Genomic DNA, 16,529 nt, shown 5'->3' on the forward strand with positions numbered 1-16,529 from the left:
AATAACAATAGTAAGGGAATTGAAAATTTAGGATGCATTGAAACGAATTGACGAACTTTTGAAAGCATGCTGAACTTTGAGTCGGTGAAAAGTTTTCGGCATTCTCGTCAAACCGCACGTATAAACGAAACGTAATAAGTGAAAAGGGTTTGTTTCGAAAATCGCAGTAGAAGGTTGAGTAAATAAACATGAAAGGTTGGATTTTTTTTTTTTTTGAGAGTGAATACTCAAGATTTTTTGTATTTGTATATTTAAAAAATCAAGTAACTTGTGAACTGACGACGATGCTTATAACGTAGAAAAATCAGGAAATCGGAGGGTCACGATCTTATCAATTTTTCAAATACGCAAAAATCTATTTCAATACAGAGATTTTCAAAATTTAGAAATATCAAATTGCATATAAAATACCCAAAATATACAATCGTCGGAACTAAGCAGAACACAGCACACAAAGTAAACAAAGACATAAAATAAGATCGTCAAAATTCAATCGAGAACGGGAAAATTTATTTTCATATAATATCAAAATTCTGAATGTCGAAAAAAGAAAATTCGAAATGTAAAAAAGGTCAAGTCTACAGGAAAACAAAACGCAGAATATATTTTCTCACATACTCAACCCTTCTACGTTTTGACTATTTCTAATACTATAAACTTCCTGATTTCCCGTTCTTGCATAAAATTCGGTATCATTGCAGGCTCTTCTATTTCTCAATCTTTTTAAATTTTTACCACCTTCCACCATCAGCAAAAACCATAATAATGCATCGATGGAATCAAAAGGGAGAAAAAAAAAAAAAAAAAAAATTAGAAAACTTTTATTTCAAACTTGCGTCCATTTCTGTTGATTTATATTATACTTAAGATTAGCAACAAATTTCTAACCAATACCAATTTTTTTCAACTTTACGCAAATCTTTTTGAAAACACACGTATACACCACGTTCGCATGCGTACAGTTACTCGAAGGTATCAAAGTTTTCGTCGCTTGAATAACAACGACGAGAAAAAGAAAGGACGAAACTAGATTGTCGCCAAAGCAAGGAAAGGAAATGACGGAAGAAAAAGGAGAAACAAAAAGTTGAATGAAAATAGAAGAAAAGTTTGAAACTGGGGCGAAAAAAGAAAAATAAAATATCAAACGAGAGGAATAGAGTGAGAGAGAGAGAGAGAGAGAGAGAGTAACTTACAATTGTTGCAGGAAAAAATTCGAGACATGCTACAACTACTTTTTTACATATTCGCAAAAATGTGCACGGTTATTATTATTATTGTTGTGTTACCGTTATTTTTACAGTCATTCCCTCATCGTTTTTTTATTTTTTAGTTTTTTACAACAGACCAATGTGTTGGTACATTATATCCAGCTCCATTGTCTTTAACAAAGAAGTTAAAGCTGATGTTCCGAGGAAAATTTGTCCATTAAAAATATACAGACACATCGGAATTTTGACAGTCGAATGAAAAATCGACGTTAAGATTAAAAATTGCAAAGACTTGAAGCGATTGCACGGATAAATTTTTTAACAATTCTCAATGAAAATCTCATGATTGAAGAATTTATTACATTTCAGCGGTACTTTTAAAGCTTCTTTTTTTACATATTGTATAAAGTACTTGTATTGAACACTTTTTCTCGCTTAGGTAGAAAATCGTACTTTTCACATGCATGCCACCTGAAGACATTACGTAGCTCTACAGTTCGAATGAAAGGAAATAGAATTTCTTTTACGACGCGAAGAGTTTTTATTATCGCGTTTGGTTATATTCGCAGTAACGGGTGTGATGAAAATCACGGGAAATAAGGAAAGTTTTCAAGAGAAATAACATTGGAATTTCCTCGGCATTTATTTTCTCAAAATAAACGCAATTTTCACCACCTTTTAACTCGCAATATTTTTTCCACAACTTTCGAATCGTTTCTCGAATTTTGTACGCGGACAGAAAATTACGTAGTTAAAAAGTATAAAGATCAAATGATGTTGAACATGGTTGTGCTTTTTTTTTTTTTTTTCTTTTTCATTTCGTGCGTTTTTCCTGCAAAGTGAGAACACAAAACTTTTTCTACCGTTTTTTTTTGTTTCTTTTTTTTCCACAGTATTTTTCTCGATCTCGTAGAATGTACGGCGAAATTTTTTCTCAGTATCATCAGGTCAGAAAGAAGTAAAATTAAATGTGAAATAACATTTCGGTTCTAATGGGAGGTTTAGTTTTTCTTTTTTTTTTTTTTTGACCTGATAATATCGAGAAAAATTAGTACAGATACTTTTTCCCTAGAAACTCAAAAAGCGCAAGATCGGGCTTCAATTTTTCTTGTTTTTCACATTTTATTGCGAGGTATTTTTATTTTTGCAAAGTTATTTATACAGGTAGTTGAATTTTTTGTTCAATATTTGGAACACGCGTCGATAATACGAGAACCATTGAAGGGGTTTAAAGCAAAATGTTAGGGGTAATAAAAAATGGTTGATTTTTTTCTTATTTTGAATCTGTGGAAATGTTTTCGGGACATTTTTTTTTTGTGACTATAAAATATTTATTATACCTATAATATTATTCTATAACCTGAAAAATTTAACCCTCGTTATAGATACATCGTGTTTTACCGTTTTATGTCATTGCATATATATTTGTAAACCATTACAGTCACGCGATTGTTCTTCCACGGTACGTTCAAACTCACGATCAGTTGGGTTCATCGCTTCGGGTGTGTTTATACGGTCAGGTTAAACCTCCGAGGGTTAACCATGAAAATAAATTTCCACCCCAACACGGGACTGGTTGTATGTCATATAGAAGTTGAGAGTCGCGCAATCGTGATTTTATCCTGCTTCTAAATTATCTGTACCAATCGAAATTGTTTATTTCATATTTCCTGGCTAAAAATCGATACGTTTTAATGATCTCATTATTGATGAATATTTTTCGCATTATCTATAAATCTTTTAAGATTTATAAAAACTGCAAACGACACTGAGATTATGAACAAAAGCGAGGGGTTAATCACTCATGGATTCAATTTGCTCCTCGTTACAATATTACAAGGGTTTCAAAAGATTTCAGAGATTTCAAAAGATTACAGAGATTTCAAGAATTTCAAAACATTTCTGAAGATCAAAAAAAAATAAAATTTTTTTTCAATTATCAAGTTTTCAAATATTCGTTAAGATTTCAGAAGATTTACAAAGATTTTAGAAGACTTCAAAATATTGCATGAGACTTCAAATGATTTCAAATATTTCAAAAGATTTCAAATGATTTCGAAGGATTACTAAAGATTTCACATGATTTTAATGGATATCATAAGATTTTGACAAATTTCAAAGAATACAAAGACGTTAAAAGATTTGAAGCTATTACATAAGGTTCCAGATTTCGAGAATTTCAAAGGATTTCACAAGATTTCAAAAGCTCCGGAAGTTTTATAAGGATTTCAAAAGATTTCCAAGACTACAAAATATTTCAGAAGATTTCAAAGATTTCAAGAGATTTTACAAGATTCACGGAAAGGTGTACAACACGTTTTAGGAATGATTAATTCCTCGAATAAAAGTTTAAATGTCCATGATTTGTTTCAAAACGCTGTAACATTGTTAAAAGTCTTGTATAGTTTCATTTGAATTCTCTTTACAATTAGTTATTTTATTCCAGACGTGTTTTTTTTTTTTTTCTTACTGATACGGTTTTTTTTTTTCCTTACTTCCAAATAATTAAATTTTTTTTTACAATTGTTTTCGTGCTATATTCCTTATCTACATTTTTCTTCAATAGTGGATTATAACCGATTATAATCGTTGAATAAAATATTCACGAGGCATAAAAAGATCATGTATATGTATATTGTGTGTGAATGGAAAATGAGTAAAATCACCGTGCGCAAATGTCCCCGCATTAAAATTTCACGTCATGAATGTTATTAAAATTCTACAAGATAAATTGTTAGGTTACAAATTTCTCATCGCATAATTTTAATCGCTGCAAGTATCGTCGAATTCTTTTAATTACGAACTTCTGGTATAACAAATCAATCAATTGTCGATTTCTTGTGATTAAATTTTAATTATTATGGTAACTTCAATAATGATGATCCAAATGAACTTTGTTAACGTTTGCCAATTAAAAAATATGTTTGTTATTTTCTAACTCGTAAGTTTATCGTCTGTACATTAAAACGGTTATGCATTTTTGATTTTTTTTTTTACCCACTCACGAATTCAAGAAAAAATATGTATCATGCGATTTGTCAGGTTTCCATTTCTGCGTGAAATTACCTGGTTTTATTCGAATCGTACGAATCATGTGAATTTTTCATAAGAAAAAAACACAATAAATAAATCAATAAATAATAGTCCAATGTGATTTTTATGCTGTTTGTAATTGCAAAATGTTTAAGGTTTGAAATCGAAATTCAGTGATTTCAAATTCATTTCTGAATCGGAGAGAATTTTTCTCAACTTGACGCGGTTCGTGATTGCAGGTGCAAATGGAACGCAAACTCGGAAGCCTGGGTATTAAAGTTATCTCGAGAAATTCGTTATCCAAAGTCTATTGAATCAAGCCGATTGCTGATCACGGAGTAAATCAAGCCAGAATAAAGAAACCCAGAGAATTGGAGAGTCGCTGGATTTGCACAATTGTTTTTTTTTTTTTTTTCTATTATAGCGAAATTGGAAACTTTAGCAATGTGGCGAAAATGAGATTTTCGCGACACTTTTGTCTGAGGAAAAAAAAAAACTTGATAAATTCATCCTATAATGTCCGTATTACGGTTTTTGATGTCACTGGATTTGAATCTGAATCTTAGATTAAAATCCAGCGTTTTCAAAAACCATCAGAAGCTAAAATTCGTGGGAATAAAACTATACTTCGAATTCACATCGGTCGTTTTGAATTTGATCCTCATTGGAATTGCGTTTTGATCAGCAATCGGTTTGCCGAATTTCAGGTTTTATCCAACGGCTAATCAGCTCATATTCAATTCGTCCATTATCTCAGCTGCTCCACGTATGATATGAAAATGCATGTGTGCGTTATGAATATGTATATTTGCCCGATGTGATCCGTTTATTTGCCATCCCAGGCCGCGATTTAACGGTTAGAGCTCCAATTGTTTGTTCACACGAATTCTGTGCTTTTTTCTTTCCTTTTGAAAAACGTTCCTTACAGATACATTATACATCGAATTAATAATGCGTTTCGTTAATCTCTTTTCAATCTTTTTTTTTTTTTCCCTCTTACTATTTAGTTCCAGTTCACGGGATTTTGAGAAATTCGGAAACTGCAGTAATAACATTTCAAATCCTTGGATACAAAAGTGCCGGAAATTGGATCGCTCTATACTTTGTTGGTCAAATTTTTTATGCAATCTCGAAAATTGGTTGCCTGATTTGAAACAAGAGCAAATATTATGTTCAATTTCGATTTTTAAGAATTATTTATTAAATTTTGAGTTTTGAAAAATACCGTGTAATATTTATTCGACCGGTTTTTTAAATATAGATCATCTCCTGCAGATTTTTCGCCAATTTTCACCTCTTTTCAATATTTCCTAACCACTTTCCGGGTAACAAACTTACAATCGAACATAGTTTCAATTCAAATCTCAGCAACTCTAGGAATTTTTCTGCGCATTTTTTGACGTCAATTTAAGTTCTCTTGGCACGTTTTCGAATTCATTAAGCCGTTCCGTTAATTTCGTTACAATTTTACCAATCAATGAGGGATGTATAATTTTTACGCTTAAATAAAATTCGTTGATAAAAGCGAGAAATGAAAGAGAAGGTAAAAGCTGGCTCACGTTTTCGGGGGCGATTGAATTGGCGATAAAAGGCCGCGTGTCGGAATTACGGTCAGAATTGAAGCTCGCTCGGCTATCCAGGAATTATGATAACGAACCGAATCGGCTTGAATATCGTTGAAAACCGGTCCCATCCCCCCGCTTTGATTTGTATGGGTCATTCCACGCCAAATCGTTCAGGGTCGAACTCTCGACCTCTTGGATTTTGTCCAAGATTTTTTATACCGTTTTTCGAACTATTAAAAGCACTTAAATTTTGAATCATATTTTTTTTTTATCAAAATTACTCGTGATTTTCGAAAAATAATCTGAAAGAATTCTTAAAAATCTTACGTCAGATGTGATATTTTTTTTCAGATACTTGCTACGATCGAAGACATGTTCGCTTTCGAAAATCGTAAGAAAAACAAATTTACTCAAAAAAAAATCTGCCAAATTTTGGGTTCTTTTTAGAGTTGGAACAGCAGTATAAAAAAATCACTGACCAAATTTAAGAGGTCGCGGGTCAGACCCTGATGGATTTGACGTGGAATGCCCCATGTATATAAATAATTCGTTGAATTCGGGGCGTTTCAATTGAAGGATTTTATCACTTGCTCATTCAAATTTCAGAGCTGCAAGAAAAAACGTAAATAAATTCATCCCGCATTAGGTTAAACCAAATTTCAATTCGCTCTGTAAGCTTGGTGATTTATTTCGAACGAATTTTTATGCTCTTCGCACAATTTACCAACATTTAAAAATCTCCACTTTGTCAGATGAATAGATCTAGCTTTTAGAAATTGAATGTTTCGTTGTAAAATTGACTTTTACCCAAATATAAAACTATTGCACCCACATACGTCAGATAATTTAAGTGATCTTCGGATTGAGTGGAAAAATTTTATTTCATCACATTCAAATTTATTCATTGTCTATTTGAATTTCGTTCGAATAATCCTGGGGGGGGGGATTCACAGATCATACATAAATTAAATCCAAATATTGTTTCTATTCATTCTTTTCAAGCTGATTGTTGAAATGAAATTCAAAGCGACGATGAATAAATTTTAACCTGATCAAATAAAACTTTTTCACTCGTCGAACTGAATATATTGTAATTGATTGAAATCCGTCTGTTTGAAAAAAAAAAAACCATCTTCCTTTCGTAATTGTGATTTCTTATTATTATTATTATTCTTATTATTTTGAAACTGAGTGAAAGATTGAAAAATATTTTACTCCGTAAATGGAATCTGTTAGAAAATATGTTTATTTTATAATTTATGTTAATAAGTTAGTAATATGTGGTAATTTTTTTTTTTATCCAGGAATGAAACGTTAATTATTTTTTAGTACTTTTCTTATTTTCTTTACTTCAACTTCATTTAAATAATCATTCAACCGTTGATTTGAAGATCTATAAATTCGTTGGACGAATACGTTACAGATGAAGTTACAGATTAATGATTTTTTCAAAAACTTTGTAACGCGGGAATAAATTTGATGGGTGATGTAAAAATGTCGAGAGATTAGAAAACGAAAGAGTCACGATGTCGAATTTTAAAATATTCGAGAAACCATTTCATACATTACTTAAGTATTTAAAATATAGAATGACGAAATCTGAGATAAGACGAATTGCAGAATCGTAAAGTGTAAAAAATTCTCCTATATTCCTAGTTGTTCTGACGTTTTAATGACTTGGCTTTCTACACTGACCTATGCATTGTATTGTATTTTGAAAATTCTATAAAACAGAACTTCATGGTCTGATAATTCGGTATTGTGACCCTTCTATTTGCTGCTGTTTTTCTAAATTTTTACCCCCGCCCAATAAATTGCGATTAACTTAAATATAAAACGACTCCCTGTCTTGTGTGAAAGCTGGTTTTTTTTTAAAGCAAACCATTTCTCATAATTTTCACATTATATTTATCGATATTTAAACAAACTTTGTACATATTTTTAAGCCGAAATAGTAAATATAACCTAACCTACACCGCCCGATAGAAACGTATGTAAAAAAAAAAGTGTAGACATGATATTTCAAAAAGCACCAGACCGATCCTGCTGAAATTTTTACAGCATCTTTATTATACTTATACCTATTGCGCGAACTAGAATAATCACGATTGATCACGATTGGTAGTTTTTGTTTTACGAGCTAAACAAATGGAAAAAAATCCAAAATTGATATTGTTTTTTTCGTAAAACAAAAACTACCGAAGCTATCATGATTATCCTAGTTCCAGGATCGCTCTAGTGCCTTTTAAGATATCACGTCGACACTTTTTTGCTAAACATGTTCATATCGGGCTGTAAAAATTAGGTTATATTCACTGTTTCGTGTCAAAAAAATTTACAAAGTTTGTTCATACGTCAATATGTGTAATGTGATAATTGTAAGAAATTTTATTTCAATGGTTTGTCTTGAAAAAATACCTAGACAAAACCTTTGAAGTAACAGCCTTCACACTCGACTACCACCCTTAACAAGTCACCTCCTGTGGTCGGTACCATGCATGCAAAGCGTGGAACCGAGTAATTTCCCCCCCCCCCCCCCCCCCCCTCAGGAAATTGCGTACCCCAGAAATAGCTTGCGATTTTCGAGATAACAGACTTGTTAACCACCCTTGTAAACGAAAATCCGGAGCTTTGCCTTGGCATCTGCTGCGACAAATCGAGGTGAAGTATAATTTTTAATCGCGTGACAAATTCCGGCCAAGTAAAATATTCACGTACATAACGTTGTTGCACACGAATACAAAATTTTTACACCAAATTCTCGTGTTATTTTCTCTCCCTATTTTTGTTTTTTTTTTTTTTTTTATTTCTTTCCGTGTCGTCTCACTCGAACCTTGCTGATCAACGATTAATTGAACGGATACAAATAGTGGCGGTAAATTTCATCGTAAGCTCAAGCTTAAAGTTTAGTTCAACTGTTCAGACCTTTGTTTTTATCTGCGAATTTTTTTAATTTTTTTTTTTTTTCTGTTGCGCAAATCTTCCTTTCGTCTTGGTTATTACACATACAGCTTAGAATCGCGTTAACGCAACTGTAATAAATGTTTACGTCTTTAACTCGCCCAAATTGGAAAGAAATTATATCTTATTTTTTTACCGCATGTTGTTATTACCGTTATTTTATCATCTCCGGTAAATTTTTTGCCAGAGGTTATTGAGTTAATTAATTTTATAACATCCGAGGCTGAAATTATTTTTAAATACAATATCAATGTTTACTCGTCGCGTGGAAGAATCGATTCATTTTCTCTAGCGGCAAATAAAGTTTCTAAAGTTTTTTTTCTTGCTTAGCTCTTTGCACGAATTGGTTTTACGACCCTAAAGAGCGTTGAATGATCTTAGCTAAGTGAAAAAAAAAAGAAAAAATCGCAAGGTTACGTTTCGCTCTCTCTCAAATTTTGCTAATGTACACGGTGTATATTTTTCTAACAAAAAATTAATCAAGTCTTATTCAACGCTGATGCAGACAATTGTCGAAATTGAATTTACTGCATAATTTTTATGGATCATAAATGTTCTTTTAAAAATTCATAATTTACAGCTGTAGCGTGATTTGATTTAAAGTTATTGCAATTTTATATAAAAAAATTCTGTACTCCAGAAATGTAAGCAAGCGGATTTTTTTTTTTGTTTTCAATCATTAAACAACGAACGACGGTTAATATACATTTTGATCGTATAAATCATCACAAAGTAATCGAACAAAGATGTTAATCAACTGTCGAATTAAACAATACGCGAGTAGAGCTTTGTGGTTGTAAAAAAATAGATCGTAAAAAAATTGAAAATATTTCAATTTGTCTACGTGTTTTCATTTTCAATGCGCAACGCGAGAAGATGCAATTATAAACTCGGTGGACAATAATTGTTACGTATACAGCAATTATCAACTTTTCCCTTTGTACCTATGATAATAATACAGGAACTCGACCTGCAGTCTTTGTCTTTGCGATGCGAGCTTTCACAGTGACAATTTATGGTTACGCAATTTGAGCGGTAAATTCTGCGTATAAACAAGTTTTCAGTAATTTTAGAACGATAATAACAAAGAACAAAATATTTATATGGAGAAAACTTTACTCGAATGAAAAAATTCACTCGCCCGTAGAAATATCAGCGATAACGATGTTTGTAGTTGAAAAGTTTTCACACGTTGTGTTACAAACCAAATTCAATCTTGTGAAACTTGAGCATTTTCCGTATAGCACGATATTTCGCACATTTATTAGTTCCCTGGAAACAAAGTTTTGCTACTATTGAAATCAAAACATTCAGATTCTTTTTTTTTTTTTTTTTTAAATAACAGAAATTTTATGATGGTTTGAATCGATAAATCGTAATTTACGCCGATTTTAATTTGAGTTAATGAAAGTATTAATGATCGTATAAAATTTTTTTCCTGTCACATCAAAGATGAAATTTTACGAAGACAATTTAAAAAAGAAAATGGTCCGTTTTTTTTTTTTTTTTTTTTTTGAGTTCACAACAATTCGTTTTCAATTCAAGGGAAATCATACAGATTTTCACAAATTTGCTAAAAATATCGTATCGGTAATTGGAAAATATGTATAATTGTTGTAATACATGAATATATCTGTAGACTCCAAGAAACGTTCGTTCAAATTCAATAAAATTTCTCAAAATCCAGAAAACTTTAGGCTGCTGCACTGTTGAGTCTCGAGTTTTTTTTTTTTGTTCGTTAAGAAAAACAAAAATTTCGAGGGTCAGACTTTGGTCGGGTTCGCATGGAATTCCCCATATATACATCGCAGTCAACAAATTGTACCGAACTGGATACGGTGAAACCGTTTTTGTGGGCACATCTGCGGATTTCGACTCTCACACAGCGTTTGCATGACCTTTTGCCTCGAGGCGTGGCTTCCGGGGGTTGGGAATATACGTATTTTGGTCGACGAGGGTAACATCCGAAGTCGTATTTCATCCTTGGAAATAAGATCACCGAAGGACACGCAATTCGTTTTCAGGGGATTTTTCTCCACTGGGATTTTTTTCCCAACGCTTGCGTATAAGAAGTGGGAAGAAGTATCAGTCTTGAATCGTGGAAGGGCTGAAAGAGACGCGTTGCTGTACGAAGAACCGAGTTTGAATGAGCTTTATGAGCTTTTAAGTAATTACGCCAAATGGACACGGAGCGAGACGTTTGCTTGGGGGGGGGGTAAAAGCTCGGGTTTTTATCCTTGCTAAATGCTTGCTCCCCGTATAATCTTTCGGCTTTCGAGCTAAAGTCAAGACGAGGCTTTATTGTTCAATTCACTGGGTTTCTCTGTTTGAACACGTGTTTCTGCAGCTGAGGAATAAAATGACAAAAAAAAAAAAAAAAACAATAAAAAATTGTTCCAATTGCCCAAGTGATGTGATGTGAGATATTTTTTTTTGTTGATCTCACTCGACGTACGTGGAATAGAACGTTATTGAAAGCCTGAGTTGCGACTAGCCCTTAACTACTAAACCCTAAGCTCCTTCCGAAGCTTGAGGAAAGAAAGGGCTAATGGTAAAAGTTGATTGAATAGGTTATAATTAATGAACTTTATATGTGAGCCTTTACACAGATAGAAAATAACGTTGTAATAATCGTATTATATTACTGAAAAAATGATGCGTCCAATCTTGTCAAATCGTTATCAACTGTTGATAACAAAAGCTACTACTTGTCATTTCTTCGTAAGTTAAATTCATTAGGTTTTTACGGTTGAAGTTGCAACCCGTATCAATTGATATTAATGACGAGTCGTAAACGCAGTTGATATTTCCTTTCAAACCATTTGGAAAACCTCGACTGGTGCAAATGAACTGTATTCATGATTAAACCTTGTCACAATTACCTAAAATAGACTAATGTGGGGTCCGTTTCAAGATCATCACCTTTTTCCAGTCGGCTGGAAAAAATATCATCTTCGAATGTCGAAATAACGATGTAGGGTAGTTTTGAAAACGTTGCTAGAAATTCTCTTCGTGTTTCGTTGTTCAACGTGACACATTTGACATTTGATCCAAGGCACATGGATATGAAACCTTGGGTCGCTTCGTACAAAATTTTCTGAAGGTTCTCTACACCAAATAACAGAATTAGGTTTCAGCAGGATTGCATTTTATTTATTAATATTTTGGTATAGGAATTATAGAATAACATGTAAAAAATATTCTTGACATTTCGTTTATCACAAAGGGGTGTGAAATTATCGTTGAACCTTTGCACGATTAGTATCAAAATTCGAAACATCAGCTTCACAATAAGTGCCGAAGTAATTATTAGATATTCTGTACATGCGATGATTCGTCGACATTAAGCTGGTCCGTATTTTCAATGATTGCCACCAAACTGTGAGAATGAAATTGCAGATGAAAATAGATTAGATTACGATAAAAATTACATGACTATAACCGGAACGTCGAAACGTTTGGTCAGAGGTAACAAACCCGGTCAGGAAATCATCTCAATTATCATAAAGTCAAACTTTTCTCCGCTATTCGATGCAAATAGTGTCTTTAGTTCTGAATTGCTGAGGAGAGGTTCGGTCATCGACATTAACCTTGGCATTATGCTCCGGATCAATCGAAGCGTTTGTTTCACCTCATTCTGTTCTGCTATCCAATTCACATCTCTACTCACTTCCTCCGTCCGAAATCGAAACATTCGCGCTATTCGGCGAGAATGTTGTTTTCAATATTGTGAAAATATTTGCACAAGAATAATTCGGCATCGTGCTTGTGAAACGTTATTATTGTTAGCGAGGCATCAGGTCTACGTGATATTTTATTAACTGTAAAAATAAAACAGTAAACACAACAATTCCCAAAAATACAAAGTCTTGAGTTACAGAAGAGGTCAAATAAACTGTGCTATTTGCATAAAGGTGATGTGGAATGTGAGCTGATATTTCGAATATCATTTATTTGATAGACATGTGATTCCTATTGGGCCCTTTAACGGGTTTGATTTATTTCGTGATGATTTGTACATACGTCCATTTCATAAAAATGTTTTTCGTAAAATACCAACTGCAATAAAATCTCCAGCACAAACTAACATAATTTTTCTTTCTTGCCAACTGACAGCTGATCACAGTTTAGCAAACGAACAGTGTAAACCAATACCTTGTACAGTACAACTAGTGCTATGATCAAAGCTGTCCAAATCGTGGTAGAAATAATGAAAACCAAGTCCATGTCCTGACGCTGATACCAGGGATCGTCGGCTGTCGTCGAATGGAGATGAGGAGCACCTTTGTGACGTATCACGTGTTCCGTCCACCAAACCGCGTTCTCCAACGAATCGTACGGCTTGTCTTTCATCAAGTCCCGCAGTTCGAGCATCCGTTTCTTGTAGCTGGAAGAGATCAAGGTCATTGATATCCGTACAACTGGCACTGCAGTCACGTGACGAATTGTGATGACTACGAAAAGTGTTTTGCCCACCTGCTATCGACCACAATTGACTGAATCGCTCTCACCAGGTCCACCCTGTTAACACTGAGAATTTCTAACTTCTTTCCAACACCAAGGGAAGCCAGTTTGTTCACGTGTGTGTCCTGATCGCTGTAAACAGGTAAACCGATCACAGGAACAGCGTGAGAAATCGCCTCCTCTGTGCTCTGAAGTCCTCCTTGGTATATGAATACTTTCAGATTCGGATGCGCTAAATGGACATCAGTTTTGGTATTGAATACATGTTTCGATCGTCATTAATTTACGATTACCTCGTTTCTGAGATTAGACTTGAACCGTTTCGTCCATTAATGTTGTGATTTAATGATTGTTGTACAAAACGAAGAGGCGGAAGTTTTCCGAAAGGACACGGATGTGAAAAATGGTTGGTTCAGTGTTGAATAACAATTCAGTCAAGGTAGTTACAAAAAGAAAAAAAAAAAAACGAAACCATTGAAGCAAGTTGTACTTTGTTCAAAGCAATTAATTTTCCACAAAACTTAGTTATAAAATACCCTTCTTTCAGTTAACGGGGTCACCTTTTTTGTGGGTTGACTCAGACTTTAACCACAACCAGCCAGAACTCGAATTTCTTCATTTCCCTTATTTCTTCAGTTCAATATTTTGGTTTTTGAAGAAAGTATTTGCAATTTGACTGACACGTTAAACAACACAAACACGAGCGATGTTTAGTGATTTGTTGATCTTGGTCACGCCAGTCAGGATCTTAAACTTCTACGGATGAGTAAAATCGGTAACGGGTTTCAGGCTTGGATACCTAGAATGGACTGTTGTGGGGCCCATTTCATGATTATCACGTTGTCCGGCCGGCCAGGAAGAACATCATCTTCGAATTTCCAAATAACGGTGTAGGGTAGCGACGAAAATGCGGCTATAAATTCTTCCCGCATTTCGTTACTCAACATGACGCTCTTGACGTTCGTTCCGAGGCTCATGTATATGAAGCCTTGCGTCGCGTCATCCAAAGTCTTCTGAAGGTTCTGCGCTCAAAAACCGTGTAAGGTTATGATCTGATTGCGTTAGATTTATTGATATCTCATTGAAATCATTAAAACAGTTCAAATATTTTCGAAACGATACCTGTGACAGTGGCTTGACTTTATCTGAGATGTGAAATCCACCGATGTCTATTATTTTAGGAATATTCGGTCTAACAAACGAAATTGGTGCTTGCTGATTGACGAAAATCAAACTAACGTTCTTTTCGATATCGGCAACGTCAGGAACGTCGCTTCCAAAACATTCCCTCGCTATATACTGTTGTCTCGACAAATAATCCGTCCTGTAATAGTGTAAAAATCTCCAACTGTCCACGAAGTTCTGTAGCCTTTCCCAAAGTGAAGATTTTCCAAGGACTTTTATTTTGGCGTCCCAATGCGCGGGATGAGAAGTTATTATGGGATTGCCAACTGCATATTGTAAATGAATCGGCAAACCGAAAGATGCTACACCTTTACAACAAATGACAGACAGTATCATAATAGGATCTACCACAAGACCTCGAGAATCGTTGTTGAATCGTTCCAAATACAGCAGTTGCGATCTATTTCCGAAGTCTTGAAGTGAGTTCTACAATTGTTGCCGTAGTATTTACTAGAATTGCTGTATCTGTGACGATTCTAAGATAAGCAGCTGAACAAATGTAATGAAAATTACTTACCCACAACTGGAACGTCAAGTCGTTTGGCGAGAGGTAAAATAGCGGGCCAATACAGCATCTCGATTATCAGCAAGTCAAACTTTTCGCCACTGTTAGGTGAACAAAACTTTTTCACTTCCGGAATACTGAGAACGCGTTCGGTCATCGAAATGAACCTTGACATTACGCCTTGGAGCAATTCAAGCCATGACCCCTTTTTTCTAATCGCTATCCAATCTATATCCTCATTAAAACCGTCGTAGAGAAAATGTATGTCTATCTCCGTGTAGTTCTTCAGGTCTGGATCGTCGATCGGGTCCGTAGTGATAACGACGAGTTCATGACCTCGCTCTCTCAGCGCCAGAGTCAGTCCACGATATACGATTTGATGACTGATAGAAGGAAACGGAAATATTCCAAGTATTCTAGATGCAAATACGTGGTGAAAATCACTCGTGGATAGAATCAATACAGCCGATACCAAGATACGCGACATTTTCTTCACTTAAAATAACAACGGCTAAGCGTGTAGACTGGCGTTACGAAGTACGGAGACAACTATTATTATATCATGGTATCCAACAACACGACATCGGGTGACTTGCGCGAGATTGTGGTGTGGGTAAAACGAGTGACGACTATTTGTGTGTTTACTGAGTAGATTAAACGATGCATGTCTGCGGCTTGTCAGCCAACTCAAGATTGATTGTGAATCAAAACATAAATACCGGGTACTTTACCCAGTTGGTTCGGTGCTCCGTGGATCCCAGAGTTAGATACACAGGGAATCTCTGGTGAAAGAACCAACTCCGAGTCAATACATGCGCAAATTTTCAATAACAACATTTGTTGCTGCTGTTTTTGAAATTGTGCATGCGCACTGCGTGGCTCGGAGTTGGCTCCATGGAGATTGCATAAGGAGACCGAATTCTATGTGAACAAATAACTGTCTGAAGGCAGTGGACAGTGGAAGAGGCGTGAAGTGGCAGTGAAAATTTTCTACGAATCACATTGCAAGATCATCGATTAGTCGATTTTGGACATTCCTGCAACCAATGACACTTCGGTTCAAAAGGAACACTGGTGGCGCTAGTGGTACTAAAAGTTAACCTCATGTGTACGATTACTGTGACAAGTTTTTTTCAATTCACCCATTTGAGTTCAGTCTCCTTATGTAGTCTTCATGCGCCTATCCTTTATTATCGATACACAATCATTTGCACTTACATTTGCCTCACAAGAGCCTATGAGACAATGTGAGACAGCATTCGTATGGTATTACGTTATCTAATCCAATGGTCGAAAATACTAAGTTCGAGTCTAGATAACACTTGCAGAAGAAACGTTATTTAGTCCAGTTACCGGGGCCGTATAGGTCTACTTTACAAAGATTGCGGACATAACGAATCTTGATCAAAATGGTTCATTTGGGGCTGTAAACGAGAGTCTATTTGAAGTCCTAAAAATTTTACGCCGCGCCGTTTCGAAATTCCAGTTTTCGCGCGATAAGTGTAGAACGGTGATTGAAAAGACGAATTTGTTTAAAATTTCGTAAGCTTCCTAACTGACACACGTATCTTTTTCTCCAGCAAACAATAACAATTTACCGTAAAATAA

At 34.6% G+C, this 16,529-nt stretch overlaps 2 protein-coding genes across 3 annotated transcripts in view; one reads left to right on the plus strand and one right to left on the minus strand.

Annotated features, from left to right (window-relative positions):
* Window positions 1-16,529, plus strand: part of LOC124223730 (hemolymph lipopolysaccharide-binding protein-like) — a 187,612-nt gene that overhangs the window by 93,239 nt on the left and 77,844 nt on the right. The window lies entirely within an intron of this gene.
* Window positions 11,899-15,945, minus strand: LOC124223373 (UDP-glycosyltransferase UGT5-like). Of its 2 annotated transcripts, XM_069137538.1 has the most exons (6): window positions 14,934-15,945; window positions 14,354-14,724; window positions 14,031-14,253; window positions 13,244-13,463; window positions 12,923-13,154; window positions 11,899-12,588 (listed from the first exon to the last, which is right to left on the minus strand). In XM_069137538.1, the coding sequence occupies exons 1-6, from the start codon at window positions 15,406-15,408 to the stop codon at window positions 12,553-12,555; spliced, it is 1,557 nt and encodes a 518-aa protein (XP_068993639.1). In that variant the 5' UTR covers window positions 15,409-15,945; the 3' UTR covers window positions 11,899-12,552. The 2 variants fall into 2 exon arrangements, with proteins under 2 accessions (XP_068993639.1, XP_046491198.1); XM_046635242.2 differs by having other exon boundaries at window positions 11,899-13,154; window positions 14,934-15,931.

This window comes from Neodiprion pinetum, chromosome 7, assembly GCF_021155775.2.
Source record: "Neodiprion pinetum isolate iyNeoPine1 chromosome 7, iyNeoPine1.2, whole genome shotgun sequence".
Lineage (NCBI taxonomy): Eukaryota > Metazoa > Arthropoda > Insecta > Hymenoptera > Diprionidae > Neodiprion > Neodiprion pinetum.

Coding starts and splice junctions, on each gene's coding strand:
- LOC124223373 (XM_046635242.2), bottom strand. CDS start 15,408: ATGTCGCGTATCTTGGTATCGGCTGTATTGATTCTATCCACGAGTGAT. Junction 14,725..14,933: donor ACTTGACGTTCCAGTTGTGG/GTAAGTAATTTT, acceptor TTTGTTGTAAAG/GTGTAGCATCTTTCGGTTTG. Junction 13,155..13,243: donor TCAATTGTGGTCGATAGCAG/GTGGGCAAAACA, acceptor GATCTCTTCCAG/CTACAAGAAACGGATGCTCG.